The sequence below is a fragment of the Hypanus sabinus genome, chromosome 1 (genome assembly GCF_030144855.1).
Source record: "Hypanus sabinus isolate sHypSab1 chromosome 1, sHypSab1.hap1, whole genome shotgun sequence".
NCBI lineage: Eukaryota > Metazoa > Chordata > Chondrichthyes > Myliobatiformes > Dasyatidae > Hypanus > Hypanus sabinus.
In genome coordinates this window covers 35,954,388-35,972,070 of record NC_082706.1, presented here as the reverse complement: position 1 = coordinate 35,972,070, position 17,683 = coordinate 35,954,388, and the positions used below count along the sequence as shown (strand labels likewise).

Sequence of the window (17,683 nt, the reverse complement as noted above, 5' to 3'; positions counted from 1 at the left end):
CCTTTTAGATAATAACTTGCTCTATTATTTTTCCTGCCAAAGTGCAAGACCTCACACTTGTCAGTATTATATTTCATCTGCCAAATGTCTGCCCAATCACTCAGCCTATCTATGTCCCCCTGCAGGGTTTCAATGTCCTCCGCACTCATTACACTCCCTCCCATCTTTGTGTCATCAGCAAACTTCGATACGTTGCACTTAGTCCCTTTCTGCAAATCATTAATATAGATTGTAAAGAGTTGGGGTCCCAACACCGACCCTTGCGGAACACCACTAGTCACCAACTGCCAGTCTGAGAATAAACCATTTATCCCAACTCTCTGTTTTCTGTTAGAAAGCCAATCCTCCACCCATGCCAGAATATTATCCCCAATCCCATGATTTTTTACTTTAAGTAATAATCTTTGGTGTGGCACCTTCTCAAATGCCTTTTGGAAGTCCAAATACACCACATCCACTGGTTCCTCTTTATCTACCCTATATGTTATGTCCTCAAAGAACTCCAACAAATTTGTCAAACATGACTTCCCTTTTGTAAAGCCATGCTGACTTTGTCCTATTATGCTATCTTTATCCAAATGCCCTGTTACTGTTTCCTTAATTATCGATTCCAACATTTTGCCAACCACAGATGTTAGGCTAACTGGCCTATAATTCCCAGCCTTCTGTCTATTGCCCTTTTTAAATAAAGGAGTTACATTAGCATTTTTCCAATCTGCCGGGACCATTGCCGAGTCCAGCGAGTTTTGAAAACTCTGCTGCATCTGCTCTCAGGATGCAACCTTCCATTCCAGGACATCTGAAATGTCCTTCTTTTTCAGGAAACATGTCTCCCCTTCTACTATGGTTGATGGAGCTGTCTCTTGCACTTCCTGTTTCTCATTTTGCTCTCCACCAACCTCCCTTCAAACAGAGATACACATCCACCTTTGCCTCCCCAACAAGCACATCATTATTTCCACCCATTGCAGAGGTATCCCACCATTTGCTGTACCTCTCCACCCCCATCCCTTCCCACCTACTGTAAGGACCACTCTCTCGCTGGGCTACTTATCCCTCCTCACCACCCCTCCCTGACCCTGGCACCATTCCCCACAACCACAGGAGGAGCAACACTCGCTCTTGCACCTCCTCTCACCACCATCCAGCGACTTAAACACGTGAGGCAAAGATCTATGTTCACCTCAATCCTGGCATGGCCTCCTCTGCACTAGCAAACCAAGTGTACATTAGGCAACTGTTTTACAGAGCATCTTAATTTTATCTGCAACGGCCATTTCGATCTCCCAGTTGCATGACATTTCAACTCCCCCTCCCAGGTTGAATAGGTGGGTGTAAGCTTGACAAATGGAGTTTATTGTGGAACAGCGCAATTTAAATTTATTTTTCATTTAAGTTTAAAGGTGGACTATTAACTAAATGGAGTAAGATTCAAATGAGCAGGTTTAGAAGTCTGGACTTGTAATACACTGAAAGAATTCACAGTGACCAATTAATTTCTGAACTGTGTAATGGCAGATTATAAAATTACTAAAATTATATTCTAACAAGTGGCACCTTGCAGCACATTAGCCAACCTTTCTAACCTAAAGGAGTCCCAGTGAATCAACCAACTCCAAGAAAAGCATTTTCACTTCAATCGTTCTCAGCGTGGTCATCCAACATATAAGATAGGTTGAGCAATGTCTGATATACAATCAGATTTACTCACTTTCCATCACTTTCATGTAAGGTGCTTCATCTACTTAGCACCACTTCCACCTTATTTTTTTCTTATTAGGAGGTAGCGGGTGTACTCCACTGCCATTCTGTGTGGATTGACTATTTTTGACTATTCTTTTGTTCTTGCTTTGGGTCCTTCTCACCTTTTCTTGTTGAATATTATGAAAACAAATTATTCTTTTAATTGTTAATATTAATAAGAGTATTCAAGCCATGAGTCTGTTTTGAGTAGTTGATAGCATGCTGCATTAAACACTAAGATTTCTTGACCAAGCTTCATAGATTCATAAAATTATAAAGTATAGAAATAAGTTCTTCAACCATACCAACCAAGTTGTCTACCTGAGCTAGCCCAGCCTAAACGTTCTTTAAACATAGTAATTGCATCTACTTTTGTCACTACCTCTGGCAGCTCATTCCACTTCCTCACTTAAGTCTGTGTAAAAAAAGTTACCGCTCAATCCCATTCTCACCTTAAAATAATTCCTTCAGTCTCGTAACTCTTGGGAAATAATTTCTAGTCTCTCCTTATGACTCAAGCTTTAGGTTCTAGCAAAATCCTTGTGAACCTTTCTGTATTCTGTCTGACATAATCAGAACTAAACCAGGTTTAATATCACTGTTATGTTATGAAATCTGTTGTTATATGGCAGAAATACATTGCAATACATAATGATAAAAACTGTAAATTATAGTATATATAGTTATAGTTACATTAAATAAGCAGTGCAAAAAGAGAAAAACAAGTAGTGAGGTAGTGTTCATGGGTTCAATGTCCATTCAGAAACCTGATGGTTTCTTCCTTATAATCAATTCGTCTTCCTTATAATCAGTGCCCTGATCAATCAAGGCACGTATGCCATGCACCTTCTTCACCATCCTGCCTGATTGTGTCTCCACTTTCAGGGAACTATGTACCTGTACTCCAAGGCCTCGTTACAGGGATATTTACTCAATACAGTGAGTCCTTCACACAAAATAAAACAAAAAGGTAAACCCCAGAGACTCTGCAGGTGCTGTCAATCTTGAGGAACTGCTGGAGGAACTCAACAGTTCAGGCAGCATCTATAGAGAAGTCATGAATGGACCACGAAAAACCTAGCCTACATCCAAGAAGCAAAGAGGCCGAATTCCAAGCAGGCACATTGCTCCCTATTCTTCAATAGGTTCAACTTCCTTATTACTTACGGCCCAAGATCATAAAATCGATAAAACAGACACTCCCTCTCAACAGCTCGGAACATCTAATGGGATTGAGAACCCTTCAACTACCATTCCCAGCTCTAGAGTGGTGGCACCCATCTGCTGAAACGTAGACTTGATAGTGTGCCGAGCCCAAGAGCAACATGGGGTAGACACGGGGTAATGGTCCTTCAAGACCCCCCGATTCTGTTCACTCAGGGGTGCTCAACTGGGGGCATGTTTTGAACCTGGTTGGGCATCAAGGGGTGGCTCGCACTCTAGAGTTTGTCTGGTAGCTAGGCTTGACTAAAGATGTCCAGGAGTATGTCTTGGGGTGTGAAATAAAGAACCCCAAGCACAGCCTCAAGGTCTACTTCAACCTCTCCCCATTCCTACTTGCCCGTGATCCCACACTTCCATGCACTTTGTCACTGGTCTTCCGGCATCTTAGGATAATACAGTTAATACAGTTAACATGGTGATCGTAGACTGATTCTCCAAGGCCTGCTGTTTTGTACCCCTTCCCAAACGGTCATTGGCTTCAGAGAGTGCCAAGCTCATGTTATAGCATGTCTTCAAGATTCACGGTTTCCTTGAGACATTTTATCTCATCGCAGACTCCAGTTTTGCTATAGGTTTTGGAAAATGTTTTACAAGCTCGTTGGGGCCTCTGCCAGTCTGTCGTCTGGGTTCCATCTGCAGACCAATAGGAAACTGGACATTTAGCATCAGAGAACCCTACCACCTGGAATGACAACCTGGTGGTACCTGTTGTGGAGCTTGTGCACAACACATTTCAATAATAGTCTATTGGGATGTGCCCTTTCGAATACCAACGTGGGTACCATCCTCTGCTTGTCCCAGAACAAGAAAAGAAGTTGGGTTTCCATTAGTGGACCAACTGGTCCAGAGATGCTGCCAGAAATGGGTTAAGACAATAAAGATGCTGTCTGCCAATTCGTAGAAACAAGAAGACCAGGTCAACTGCTGGAGAAGACAGGGAGCAGCACTTCTTACTGGTCAGCGGGTCTGGCTCTCAGCTAGAGATCTCCCCATGCGGGTTGATTCCAGAATATTGGATCCTCGTTACATTGGTCCATTCAAAGTCCTGTGATGTGTCAACCCAGTTACTTGTTGTCACCAACTCCCAAGCACCTTGTGGATTCAACACACTGCACATATCTCTCCTCAAGGCCTTGAGTGCCAGCTCCTCAGCCTCCCAGGATTGTTGACAGACAATCTGCCTATCCAATCCAGTGACTTTCAGACACTTGCATGGTTCAGGGCAAAAGGTGGTAACCTCAAGGATTGGAAGGGATATGGCCCAGAAGAAAGAAGCTATTTTCCTTCACGGGACCTCCTGGACCCTACCTTGAGAGAGGACTTTCATCAGCACCCAGGGCTGAAATGGCTAACACGAGAGGGCATAATTTTAAGGTGCTTGGAAGTAGATACAGAGGGGATGTCAGGGGCAAGTTTTTCACACAGAGAGTGGTGAGTGTGTGGAATGTACTGCCGGCAACGGTGGTGGAAGCGAATACAATAGGATCTTTTAAGAGCCTCAGGTAGGTACATGGAGCTTAGAAAGGTAGAGGGCCATGTGGTAGGGAAATTCTAGGCAGTTTCTAGAGTATGTTACATGGTCAGCACAACATTGTGGACCGAAGGCCTGTAATGTGCTGTAGATTTCTATGTCCTATCAGGGGCCGTCAGTAGCCAGCTGTGGGGGAGGGGGTTGGTTGTGACATGGTCCCAGCTGAAAAACAGCAGGCATCCAAGGTTCCGAACCCCCATTCCCTGGAGTATGGTTAGCTGCTGCTGTTCCTTTAAGACTGCCAATTATTGCATGCCACATTATTTCATGGAAAATCTGTACTTAAAGGTCATGTGCTCAATTGCAGGAGTTCTATTTCTAGTACTACTGTTCGTGATTTTGCCTTTAGAGTTTGTTTTTATTTATTCCAATTCTGAGTCTGAGTTAATTCTAGGCCTTACTCTGCACTTGGCTTCAGCACCATCCATAGCTCTCTGGTTACAAGAGAGGAATAAACAGTTGACTTTCCTCAGCTCAATTTATTCCTCTCCACAGATGGCATCTGACCTGCTGAGTTCCAGCACTTTGTGCATGTTCCTATACAAAAACAGCAGCCTGGAATGGGAATTAGACAAAATCCTTCAGCTTCTTCCAGTGATACTGCTGTAGTTGTTATGCTCACAGAAGCTGCAGGTTGAAGAACAGCTTTGCTTTCTTCACAGGAAATGGTGGCTGATCCTCAGATACCTTTTAAAGGATTCTCTTTGGTCTATCATGTCGATTGTTTGTCTTTAGGTTGTTTTTAAACTGTGTTTTTCAATACCGCAGCTGGATTCTGCCATTAATCTACCATGAACATTCAGGCATTCCTTAATGTTAAGGAAAGAATGCGAGCAAGCTCATTATTGTACACGTCCACAACTGCATGCTATGAGAAAATACATTTATTATCTTATGAATTCCAATGATAGAGAGCACAGGAAATAAACAGGGACGTGGGATTCATCAGCAAGGTCGGCATTTATCAACCATCCTTATTCCCTACTGAGAAGATAATGCTGAGCCATCTTCATGAGCCACTGGCTTCTTTCTGGTGAAGGAACCTTTAAAGCATCAGTTGTGATGGAGCTTGCTGGGCTGCTTCTGTTGAGGTCTGTTCATTTGGGCTATGGAAGAATTTAGATGGCATGCTCACTTCCCCTGTTATGGGCTGTGCACAGTAGAAGGGGGGAGCTGTGTACTGTGAGGTTAAAAAGTGGCAGCCCTCATGTTGGACGGAGAAGTTGAAAGTGAAGTTTGTTTAAACGAAAGAAAAACTTGTCTCTGTAGTTTGGGCGTTAACAGTGGAAGCAGAGGGTGGTTTCCTGTTATAGGATCCCATCAGCACTGGATGGGAACAAGCCTTACGAAAGCTGAGAAAATGAAACTGGAATATGGACTCATGTTACAGAGCTCAAAAAGAACAAACAAGCCTCTGAGGTTGTGCTATCGCTTTCGGGTAGAGCAAGAGAGTCCACGATGGGAATTTTGGTGGAAGACTTGAACAAAGACAATGGTATGAATACGCTAATAAATACACTGGACTCTATTTTTTTTGAAGGAAGAAAGAACCGGATTTATGAGGCATATTCAGACTTCAACAAAGTTTACAGAGGCAATTCTAAAAATATGATTATATTCTTGATTTTGAACAAAGTACAGTCGTTTGCGCAAATACAAAATGGAGCTTCCTGACACAGTATTAGCCTTTAAGTTGCTGGATACTGCATGTCCAGATATAAAGGACAGACAGCTAGCGTTAACTGCATCTGCAGAACTTATATTTGCATCTATGAAATCACCACTGAAGAGGACTTTTTGAGCAAAGGCCTCTAAGACGACAGTCGGAATTAGTTTAAGTCAGGAACGGCACACTTCACTGAGCAGAAACAAGAGCATAGCAGCCATAGATCCCAGAGGGACCAGACCAGGGTACCATTACCTGGCACAAATCCAATAAACAAGTATGGCAGGAGATCGAAATGTGCAGAATGTCAAAGTATTTACAACTGGGAAGAAACTGTCCACCCAGAACTGAGCAAGTTAGGCTAATTGAAGAAAATAACAAATCTGAAGATGTAGAAGAGTACCATATCATGTTGTTTGCAAATAATCACTTACTAATACAGAGACATCTGAGGCAGAGATTTTTGTTGATAGCATCTCTAGGATTTGCTGTTATTGGTACAGCATGCACACACACAGTGTGGGGAGAAAAATGGCTTGAAAACTATGTGAGTGAACTAAACCAGAATGAATTGCACAAAGTGGTGTACACAGATACACCCAGTTACAAAGCATTCGAAGTTGGAAATGGAAAAATTCTACATTTCTACCAAAAGAGGGAAAATTCCCACAAAAGTAAGGCAGACAAAATGTTATATCATAACAGAGATGGTATTAATAAGCATTCTATTACTCTCGAGTAAAACTGCCCTAAAGAAAGCCGGGACAGTACTAGATGGAGAATGAGCAAGCAACGATGTTTCTGAGCTCACCAGCTCAGAACACTATTGTGTGAACATTCCAGATAAAATCATTACTGAGAATCAATGTTGTGAGAATGAGGCACTAACTGTCACAGAGAACATGACCCCAGATGAGAAATTGTCAACCTTCACTAGCAGTGTGGACACACTTCGATTGATGGATTTCAGAAACTGCTCAGGAGTTCAGGAAACAAAGATGATGACTAATTTTCCATCGGAAGTAGATAGTTGACAGTTGTGAAACTGCCAAAAGTTTGGAAAGCCCAAACCCAAGCCTGAAGTTGGTCTGCCACTAGCGTCTGAATAGAATGAAACAGTAACCGTAGACCAGCATGAACTGGAGCAAGGAGGGTGGTACCTCCACATCACTGAGTTCACACGTTTCAGTGCCGATAGCATTGTTAATACAAAGAAACCCTCAGAGATGGTTAAAAGCCTTCATCCATTCCTGGATAAGTGTGCACGGCCCACCTTGGAAAGTATTCAGAGTTAATAGTGGCAAATTTAATAATGACGAATTCAGAGATATGGCGGAGAACTTTAACGTTGAAACGAAGACAACAGCTGCATAGAGTCCTTGAATTAATGGACTTTGGAAGTGACCTAATCAAACGCTTACTGAAATAATTCTGAAGGCGAAGAAAAGCAGTGGCTGTGATTGGAACGCAGCCCTGGCCTGGGCTCTTATAGTGAAGGATACCACGCACAATGTACATGGTAATAACCCTTATCCAAACCCTCCCTTTGACAGGCTTCCTGCTCTAGAGGGCACTACAAGGAGTGAATGGGTTAGGAAATGTTGCGGCACTGCGTGCATCAAGGACGGCTCTCACTGAAGCTGAGTGTTCAGAGAGAATTCGACGAGCACCAAGGGCACAGCTCCATCCTACAGATGAAAACTATGGGGCAGAACAAAGAGTTTTACAAAAAAGCAGACCGTACAGAATGGAAAGATCCTGGAGCTGTCATTGGTCAGGGCGGAGTTGTGGTATTTGAGAGACATGGAGGTACATATATGAGAGGGCATCATTCCTGACTATGCAAAGCACAAACTGAGGACCATCAGGACTCCAGAGCACAAAAAAATCAAAGAGCTTACCTGATACACTGTCATAAAACACAGATGAGGAGAGTTCAGCTAAGGACTCAACAGTGGTGCAGACTGTGCTGAAGAGAGTGCAGTTAGGGATTTAACAGACTTGCCTGAATGGAAATCATCACAAGTGCAAAGACAGCATGGAAGTTTTAGTTTTAAAGTGGGGCAAACTGTGAGATTTGTAGACCAAGACACTTTGTATCTCATACAAAGCTGAGGTCTTAGGACAAGCAGACAAAGCCACAGGGAGAAACAAAAGTTGGTGCAACTTGAATTACCTAGAGCCAGTCACGGTCACAGGCACCGCAGGGTCAGCCAACATGTCACGTGTAGACAGACTTCATTTCGAACCAAGTATGGATCGGGCTGGACCACCTGAGAAATGTCAAGGTGAAGATATCCTAGCAACTACAGAGGTATGGTTTGAATCTGCAGAACAGGATGAAAACAGTAGTTGGAGAAATAATGGTGAGTTTGAGGAAGCTAGAGACATTGACCAAAAGACAGTGTGCAAGACGTGTGTGTCACCCTGAAAGAAACCCCGACAGGTATTACACCAAAAGCACGCCTGGTGGCTAGAGGTTTTGAGGAAATGAACACAAAAGAACTCCAAAACAACTCACCAACATGTGCATCAGAGTCTCTTCAACAACCTCTCCCAGTAATATGTCAAATGCACTGACAACCCCATTTCATGGACATTAAATCTGCATTCTTGCAGGGAATGGAGCTGTCACGTGACATTTACATTCAATCTCTGCCTGAAGCCAGAGGTGAAGGGATGCTGTGGAAATTCAAAAAGTGTGTGTATGGTCTAGCAGAAGCCTTTCCAGCTGAGAGAGAGGAACGTGACAGATTCTGCTATGTAGGGATAGATTTCCTTGCTATTGATGGAACCATACAACTGCACCAAGAAAGTTACATCAGGAGTCTTCAGACAATTCACATTGAATCTGCACGTGCCCTACAGCGGAATGCACCCCTCAGAGAAGCTGAAGCTGAGCGACTCAGGTCAAAGACAGGTCAGATCCTATGGGTGGCAAGACAGAGCAGACCTGACATCATGTTAGATGCCTACAACTCGGCATCCAGCATAAGAAAATGCCACAGTTCAAATTTTACATGAGGCAAACAAGATAGTGTGCAAGATTCAATCTGAAAAAGTAATCTTAAGTTTCAACGGCTTGGAAAAGGTAGATCACCGAGGCTCGTTGTCTTCAGTGATGCCTCACTTGGAAATCTTCCTGATGGGGGTGGGGTGGGGTTCAAGGGGTCATTTTATTGTACTGATGTGAGAAGAGAGAAGATTCTCATCTCTGCTGGCAATCAAAAAGGATCCAAAGAGTTGTACGAAGTAGCTTGCAATGTCTGAAGGTACGGACAATGCTGTTTATCTGGCCACACTCTATTCTGAGCTCGTCCATGCTGACCCAAAGAAGGACAGTCTACAAATAACTTGTGTCACAGACTACTATACTCTTGGGTTGATGCCATCAAATCCACCAAGTCGTTTACAGAGAAGAGACTGTGTTAGAGATAAGCAGCATTGAAGAACTTGTCAAAGCACAGAGAATTCATCATGTGCTATGGTCAACTACAAAGGAACAACTAGCTGACTCTCTCAAAAAGAAGGGAGCTCCAGCTCTTGTGCTCTTGACCCTCCTTTGAAGGCATTTGGTACCTTAAGTACTGTATCAACATCAAGGGTTAGAACTGATTCTCATATCATAATGGACACTTGAATTGTCTTAAATGTTTTTATTTTTTAATGTACATAAAGAAGGATGGGGGTTGTTGAGTTCTGTTAACTTGGGCTAAGTGAGTATTTGGTAGGCATGCGCACTTTCCCTGTCCCGTTACAGGCAGGCGCGCGTGGGAAGGGCGGGAACGGTGTACTGTGGGGTTAAAAGGTGGCGGCCCTCATGTACTGAATGGAGACTTTGAAAGTAAAGTTGTTTAAACAAAAGCAAAACTTGTTCATGTGTTAACAATCTTAGGGGACATTTCAGATTCAGTCACATTAGTGTAGGACCGGAGTGACATTTAGGTAAGGACAGCCGATTTCCTCTCCTCAAGGGCTTCAAATAGTGGCTTTGTGATCATGCCAACTCCTTGCAGAGTCATTGATTGACAGATATGTACAGTACAGGAACACACCCTTCAGCCCAACTCATCTGTGCTGACCAAGCTACTGAACATCCGTCCTACTTGCCTACATTTGACCCATATCCTTGAAAGCCTTCCTATCCACGTAGCTGTCCACATGCTTCATAATTGTACTCACTTCTACCACTTCCTCACTCAGCTCATTCCACACACCCACCACCTTTGGTGAGATAAAGTGAATGCTCAGGTCCCCTTTAAATCTTTCGTCTCTCATTGTAAGTTTATGCCCTCTCTTAATGTCTGCTATTTTGTATTACTCTCTGGCTATCCTTATCCATCTCCTCATGATTTTATAAATCGCTAAACAGTCACTCTTCAGCCTCCTATGCCACTGGGGCAGGAAGTCCCACTCTATCCCACCACCATTATAAACCAGGCCTTCGGGTGCCAGTAACACTCTCATTAATTGTTTTTGCACCCTCTCCCACTTAATGATATCCTTCCTGTAGAAAGGCGGCCAGGCCTGTGCACACCGTTCCAAACTGTTCAGAGCAATTACCAGCTTTTTCCCTTAGTTCCTCAGGTGCCCATTCAATACTTGTTTCAAAATCATAAATGACTTTGCCTCTGCTCTTATTGGCATTGAGTTCCAGATCTCTATTTATATAAGAGTAGAAAATAATTCCAAAGATAAAAATTATCTATCAAATAGAAGTATAAAAAATCTACAGCACAATACAGGCCCTTCAGCCCATGATGCTGTGCTGAACGTGTATTTAATTTAGGAATTACCTAAGGTTAACCATAGCCCTCTATTCTTCCTAGCTCCATGTATCTATCCAGCAGTCTCTTAAAAGACCCTATTGTATGTTAGAAATATGTTATCTCTTTAAACACTGTTAATATCTTTTACAAAGTTGGTAAAATAATGCACTGACGTGTAACCGTTTCACAAATGGAGACATGCTGGATGTGTATCCAGATCTTTGGCTGAGCAGTTACAGAATATTGCTGGACTTAGCAGTGAGCACGAGGTCAGACATGGCCACAGCTAGCTACAGTGAGTAGGCACAGGTGTGTAGCCAGTAACTCTTAACAGTATTGATAGCTAACTATTAGAAGGATCCAGTGTTGTTGTTTGTTAGTAAAAAGCAGGGCAGGAAATGAGTGGACAGATAGAGGCAGACAGCAAGAGATTCTGTAGACAGATAGATTTTCAGAGACAAGAAACAGACAGAGGGTGAAAATCATAGCTAATATAATAGAAAAAGAGTAACAGCAATAGAAAGGGGCAGAAAAAGAGAGACATCAGCGATATTGTGTGTTGACAACTTCAAAATTCCAACAGCATCTACAACTAGGTTTCATCACCTTAGTATGGTATTACAATCTTGTTAGTGGCACTGGTCCAAATATGCACCATTTGTGCAGGATTAATAAAATTAGTATTGCAACAGCAAGATTAAGTGTAAAGGACTATGATGAAGGAGAAATCCTACGGAATCATGCACGAAATCCATTGTATCTCGCACATCCTGGAACATATTCCGGTATGACATGAAGAGGTCACCGCTTCTAAAGCCTGCTTGACAGCTATGAGGGAACAAGAGGAAAATGTATCATTAATGTCATACTTGTAAATCAAGGCATTTTATCACTGACCATCCTTTACAAAGCCTGCAAGATATTCCAGAGCAATCTCAACAACAAAAACTTGCATATACTTGTCCCATATTACAGAAAGTTTTTCCAGTGGACTGTTAGTGCAAGGACAGCCCAGAGCAGAGGAAGAGGGGGATTTAAGAAGTGATCAAAAATAATCAATGGGTTAAGGAAGTTTCTGAAGAGTCAGAATCAGAATAGGGTTTAATATCATTGACACAGGTCATGAAGTTTGTTGTTCAATGCAATACATAAAAATACAATAAATCACAATAAGAAATATATATTAAATTTTTAAATTAAATAAATATTAAGAGTATTAATAAGTGTATTAATAAGATGGAGCAAAGGATCTGGGTTAGTGTGGTGAACTATGTGCCTGTCTGGACACGCCCCCTGCTGACTGCTCCTGTGGCTCCTCCCACAGGCCCCTGCATAAAGGCGATCTGAGGCCTGACGCTCGGCCTCAGTCTCCAGGTCATAGTATGATGGACACTCACTCCTGGTTCCTTCTTCCAGTCAATAAAAGCCGATATCTCGCCTTACGTCTCAGTGTGAGTTATTGATGGTGCATCAGTTAGAGAACCTAAATATTATTTGTATGGACGAATGTTAGACCACTGATGTTGGATGGTGGGGAATTGGGAATATAGACTACAGCTGAAGAGCAGAAGCTGAGAACTAGGCTGCAGGAAATCCCAGAACAAAGAAGGAGGAAGGCTTTAGAGGGACTCCTGGGCTCAGAGAAGAATTCTGAAGCCACACTTAGCTGAAGGAATGCATAACAGTCCAAGAGGAAGTTGTGAAAATTACCTACTGGACAAAATGAAGAATTCTGGGTGAATCAAACTTTACACTGAACATAACACAAGGGACTGGTCTCATGGTGACAAGATCTGAATTAGAATGAAAGGAAGCTCTGCTAGGTGGACATAAGTGCTGGCTGACTTAGTGCTGGATTGGTTTAAAGTCTGGTTCATTGAATAATAAGCATGATTGTTATTGGTATAAACCCTTGTAAGCATAAGAAAAGGGAGACAGATTGAGTGGTGAGGGCATGAACTGAGGCCAACCTTCAATTGCCAGAAGTTCTGTTTTATTTCATACAGGTGTCAGGATGTGGTGTTGCTAGTAAACAATTATTGCCCACCACTCTGTCTTACCCATTGGGCAAGAGGAGAAGATTTGAATATGTTCTGGACTTTGGCCAATAATTTTCTCCTCACTGTCAAAGGTGTGCCCTCTTCATGTCATGTTCCAGGCCTTGAGGTGTCAGCAGGTGAGTCACTCTCTGCAGGATATCCAGCCTGATCAGCTCTCACTGTATTTGTGTCTTGTTGAGTTTTCAGCCAATGGTGATCATTAGGGGGTTGCTCCTAGAAGACCTGTGATGGAATTACTACTAAGTGTTGAGGGTGGTCAGGCTCTCACCTAGCATGTCTGAGGCACAAATTGTCACTATCAACTCATACTGGAATTTTGTTTCGGTCTTACTGCGTGCAGGCTGAAGAACTGCAAACAGAATTGATCTTTGAACAATAACCAGCGAATGTTCCAGCTTCTAACCTTATGACGAAGGGAAGGCTATTGGTGAAGCAGCTGACACTGGCATTGGGCATGCAATGAGAAACACAGAGTCCAAATTGAGATGAGAGACTGAACTGAAAAAGAGGTTTGAGATTTAACAATCCACGAATGAAAATTGGTTTTCATGCATCTGGGTACTGCACGGAGAAAGTTGAGAGACAGGATGCAATTTAGTGAAAGAACATTTTTGATCCCAAAATTAGTATCTCTACCTTTGGTCACAAACAAGAGAAAATTTGCAGATGCTGGAAATCCAAGCGACACACACAAAATGCTGGAGGAACTCAGCAGGCCAGGCAGCATTCATAGAAAAAAGTGCAGCCTGTGTTTCAGGCCAAGGCCCTTCAGCAGGGCTATCTTTGGTTCTGTCACTTGGTTTGGGTGCACAACAATTCCAGGGGCATCTCAACCCTTGATCAAGGATGATAACAGGTAACATGAGGCAAACCTGATCATCTCTCAGGACTGTTATATTTCAATGGCCATAAAACCTCAGAGATTATTACAAACAAATAAAAGAGTGTATGTTTTTTTGAGGGCAGGTTTAAGCAATAAAATAGAAAAGTCTATCTGGGGGGTTATATAGATTCATACCTGCTGTATTCTGAGCAATTGATGAAGAAATCCACTAGACAGGCATAGAGGTAGGTTTCTGCAAAGAAATAATGAATGTTTAGATCAATGTACCAGATCCAGATTTCAATCAACTTCCTGCTGCAGATCCATGCAGCAACACCTTCATCAAGCAATTATTCTAACTGCAGCAACATGCTCTCCACATTAATACAGATGATTTTCAATGCCACTGATACACTGTCCATCCTGGCTCTGGGGATAAGATTGTGATTTCCATTCATAGTTGCCACAAAGAAAATGACTAACTTAGTCCACATACGCTCAGCGCCTCAGGCTTGGTCTGCGAACTGGCACGTGCAGAAGAAGTACACTGGCTTGAAAAAGTATTCAGCCCCCACCACTACTTTCACATTTTACTGTCTCATTTTCTAAATTTAAAATACATTGAAGTAGGAGTTTTTGGAGCTGATCTACAAAACATGCTGCCTCATGTCAAATCAAAAGATAAATTACAAAACCTGTCAACAATCTACAAAAAAATTAAAAACCAAAATTGTGTGGATGAAAGAGTATTCATCAGCTTTGTAATTATAATGCTAACTTTCCTCAGGCGCAATGAAGAAAATTGAATATTTTCAATGAATTCATAAGAATAAATACCCCCTCTCTCTATAAGCTCCAACTGTATGGTAGGTTTTCAACAGACCAAACCAAAATGAAAATAAAAGAGCTTTCAAGCTAAGTCAGGGAAATGACAATAGAGAAGCTCAGATCTGGATCTGAGGCACTTGGCGCTCAGTGCAGTCCAAGAAGTGGAAAAAGTACGAAACCACAGAACACTGCCTAAGTCAGGCTGTCCCCTCTAAACATAGTCGCTAAAGAGGAACGGCACTAGTAAGAGAGGCTACAGTCACCAACAGTCACTCCTGAGTGAGATGCAGACGTCAGTGGCTGCAACTGGAGATGAAGTTCATGGCTCCACAGTCTCTAAGGCCTTGCACAAAAAGGGTTTTTATGGAAGAGTGGTGAGGAAGAAGCCCTGTCTAAAAAAAAAATCAGTATTTCCTTGCCCTTGCCTGTAAAGACTTTGCAAAGTATCACTTAAAAGATACTGCAAGGATGTGGAAGAAAATCTTGTGGTCAAATGAGACTAAAGTGGAGCTTTTTGGCCTCAACACTAAGCAGTACATGTAGTGTAAATTTAATCTAAAAATAATCTCAGTATTAGCAGGGCAGCCAAGTAACACCATCCCTACTGTATGGTGGCATGGTGGCATCATACTATATAGATACTTTTTAGCAGCAGGGACTGGAAATCTGGTCAGGATTGATGGGAAGATGAATACTGCTAAGTACAGAGATCCTGGATAAAAACCTTCTAGCCTCTGCCAGAAAGTTTAAACTGGGGAAGAAGTTCATCTTTCAGCAGGGCAACAACCCAAAGCGCACTGCCAAAGCAACCATGGAATGTCTTCATATGAAGAAAATTGATGTCCTTGAGTGGCCCAGTCAGTCCTGATGTTAACCCAATATCTGGAAAGACCTCACGTTTGCTGTCCACCACCACTCCCCAACTAACCTGGCACAGCTTGAGCAATTTTGCAAGGAGGAATGGGAAAATCTTGCTCCATCATGTTGTGCAAAGCAAATAGAGAGCAAATAGAGCTGTAATAGCTGCGAGAAGTGGTTCAACTAAGTACTGAACAGAGGGAGAAGAAATTTTGGACTGTTGACATTTCAGTTTTTGAATTTTTAGTTTTTCACGCTTTACAATTTTCCCTGTTCTCTGGGCTCTACTGTGAATAAATGATCATGTGATTCAAAAATAAAATTCGCAGTTAAATTGGTCAAAATCTCTGGTTGTAATACTCATTCACATGAACAAAGGGTTGGGAGCCGAATTTTTCCAAGGCACTGTATTTATATGACATGAAAGAGAGAAAACTATGATGGGAGATTAAAGAGAATTCTTAGAGGAAAAGGATGAATTTAATACCAACTATGCGCCATATGCACTGGTGCAGCCGCAGACACTCACTGACCTATCTTTCTCCTGGCATTGTTTTTTAATACAACAAAACCATTAAAATCTTTTTATCCCCCATCTCTCTTGAAGGTGTTAACTAATGCTGACATATTGCTCACATAAGAAGAATATTTTTGTAATTTACATGCGTGTGCAATGCAGCAAGTGCCAGTTTGCGCTTCAAGCTCTTCAGCTATAATGGAGTAAGCCCCTCAGCCTATTTTGCCCACTCGTGGAAAGACAGCTTGTGGCTTAATGTTAGCTTCTGGTACTGGAAAACTTTAAATGCTTTGAATATACAACAAACACGCGCCAAACGTGATGCCCATTACTAACTTTTCAAGCAATTAGCTATACAAGATAGAAGCAGGAGCAGGCTTATTGCCAGCAGAGAATTTGAGGGGGGCTGGGGTTTGGAAAAAAGAGGAAGCAGTAGGCAGGATAGGAGACTGAAACAAGAGCGAGGAGGAGAGCAAAATAAGTCCTCGGAAAGAGGAGATGGGGTTGGAGGTAATAAGGAAATGCAGCCAAGGTGAGGACTTCTGGAGCCCTACTACCCTCAGGATGAAAAACAACTATCTCATGATCCCTCTGGTCTTTCTACCAATTATTTTAAATGTATGCTCCATAGTTTTTGACACCACGGTCAAAAGAAATATACGCCTTATATATGCCAATTTGTGATTTTATACATCTGAATAAAGCTATCCCTCAGCCTTCTCTGGCCAAAAAAAACCAGCTTGTCAAATTTAATCTGTGGCTATGTTTTTCCTGTCCAGGCAATATCCTCGTATATCTCCTCTGTAACCTCTCCAGTGAAATAATGTGGTGACCAGAACGGTACACAGCAGTCGAACTGTGGACTCACCACGAAGCACAACACCCACAGAGTGGATGTTTGTGTGTGTAAACAATCAGACTAGTAAGTATGTCCAAAGACTTTCTGTGTGTCATGAAATTCACCTTCATTTCTTTTGTTTTAAGCTGTATCCTGACCTGATGCCCTTTGATTTAGTGTTCATTTCTGATCAGTAAAAGCCATTAAGAATTGTTTAAGTTTACATCATTGTGTGAGTTTTATTTTATCAATCCTGGATTCTAACCTCAGGCTTGGCCTGGTGAGACCAGTACATGTTCAGTAGATAGAGTACTGTACCATCCTTTGTAACAGATGATAGTAAAGGGAACACTTGTCTGCTCTAGGTAAAAGTAACAAGTAACTCTCGCACTGTCTACATACAACCGTAGACCTTTCGGCCCATAATATTGTGCCTTCCATTGAACCTACACCAAGATCAATCTAAGCCTTCCTTCCCACATAGCCCTGTTTTTCTTTCATCGACGTGCCTATCTAAGAGTCTCTTAAATGCCCTGAATGGATCTGCTACTACCACCAGCATGTTATATACATCAACTACTTTCTGTGTAAAAAACCTCCCTCTGACATCCCCCTATACTTTCCTCCAAACACCTTTAAGTTATGCCACCTAGCCATTTCTGCCTTAGGAAAAGGTCTCTGGCTGCCCATTCTGCCTATGCCTTTTATCACCTCTTTCAAGTCACCTCTCATCCTTCTTTTCTCCAAAGAGACACGTTCCAACTTGCTCAACCTATCCACACCAGATGTGCTCTCAAATCCAGGCAGCTTCCTGGTAAATCTCCTC

The 17,683-nt window shown here is 42.3% G+C and overlaps 1 protein-coding gene across 12 annotated transcripts in view; it reads right to left on the bottom strand.

The window, feature by feature from the left end:
- The window catches only part of LOC132392796 (cytosolic purine 5'-nucleotidase-like), a 226,290-nt gene that overhangs the window by 58,815 nt on the left and 149,792 nt on the right, over window positions 1–17,683 (bottom strand). For all 12 annotated transcript variants that reach the window (XM_059967207.1, XM_059967231.1, XM_059967220.1 and 9 more), the window contains 2 exons: window positions 14,012–14,069; window positions 11,668–11,761 (listed from right to left, as the gene is read on the bottom strand). In XM_059967207.1, the coding sequence (XP_059823190.1) occupies window positions 11,668–11,761; window positions 14,012–14,069 (152 nt within the window). The remainder of the gene's footprint in view (window positions 1–11,667; window positions 11,762–14,011; window positions 14,070–17,683) is intronic.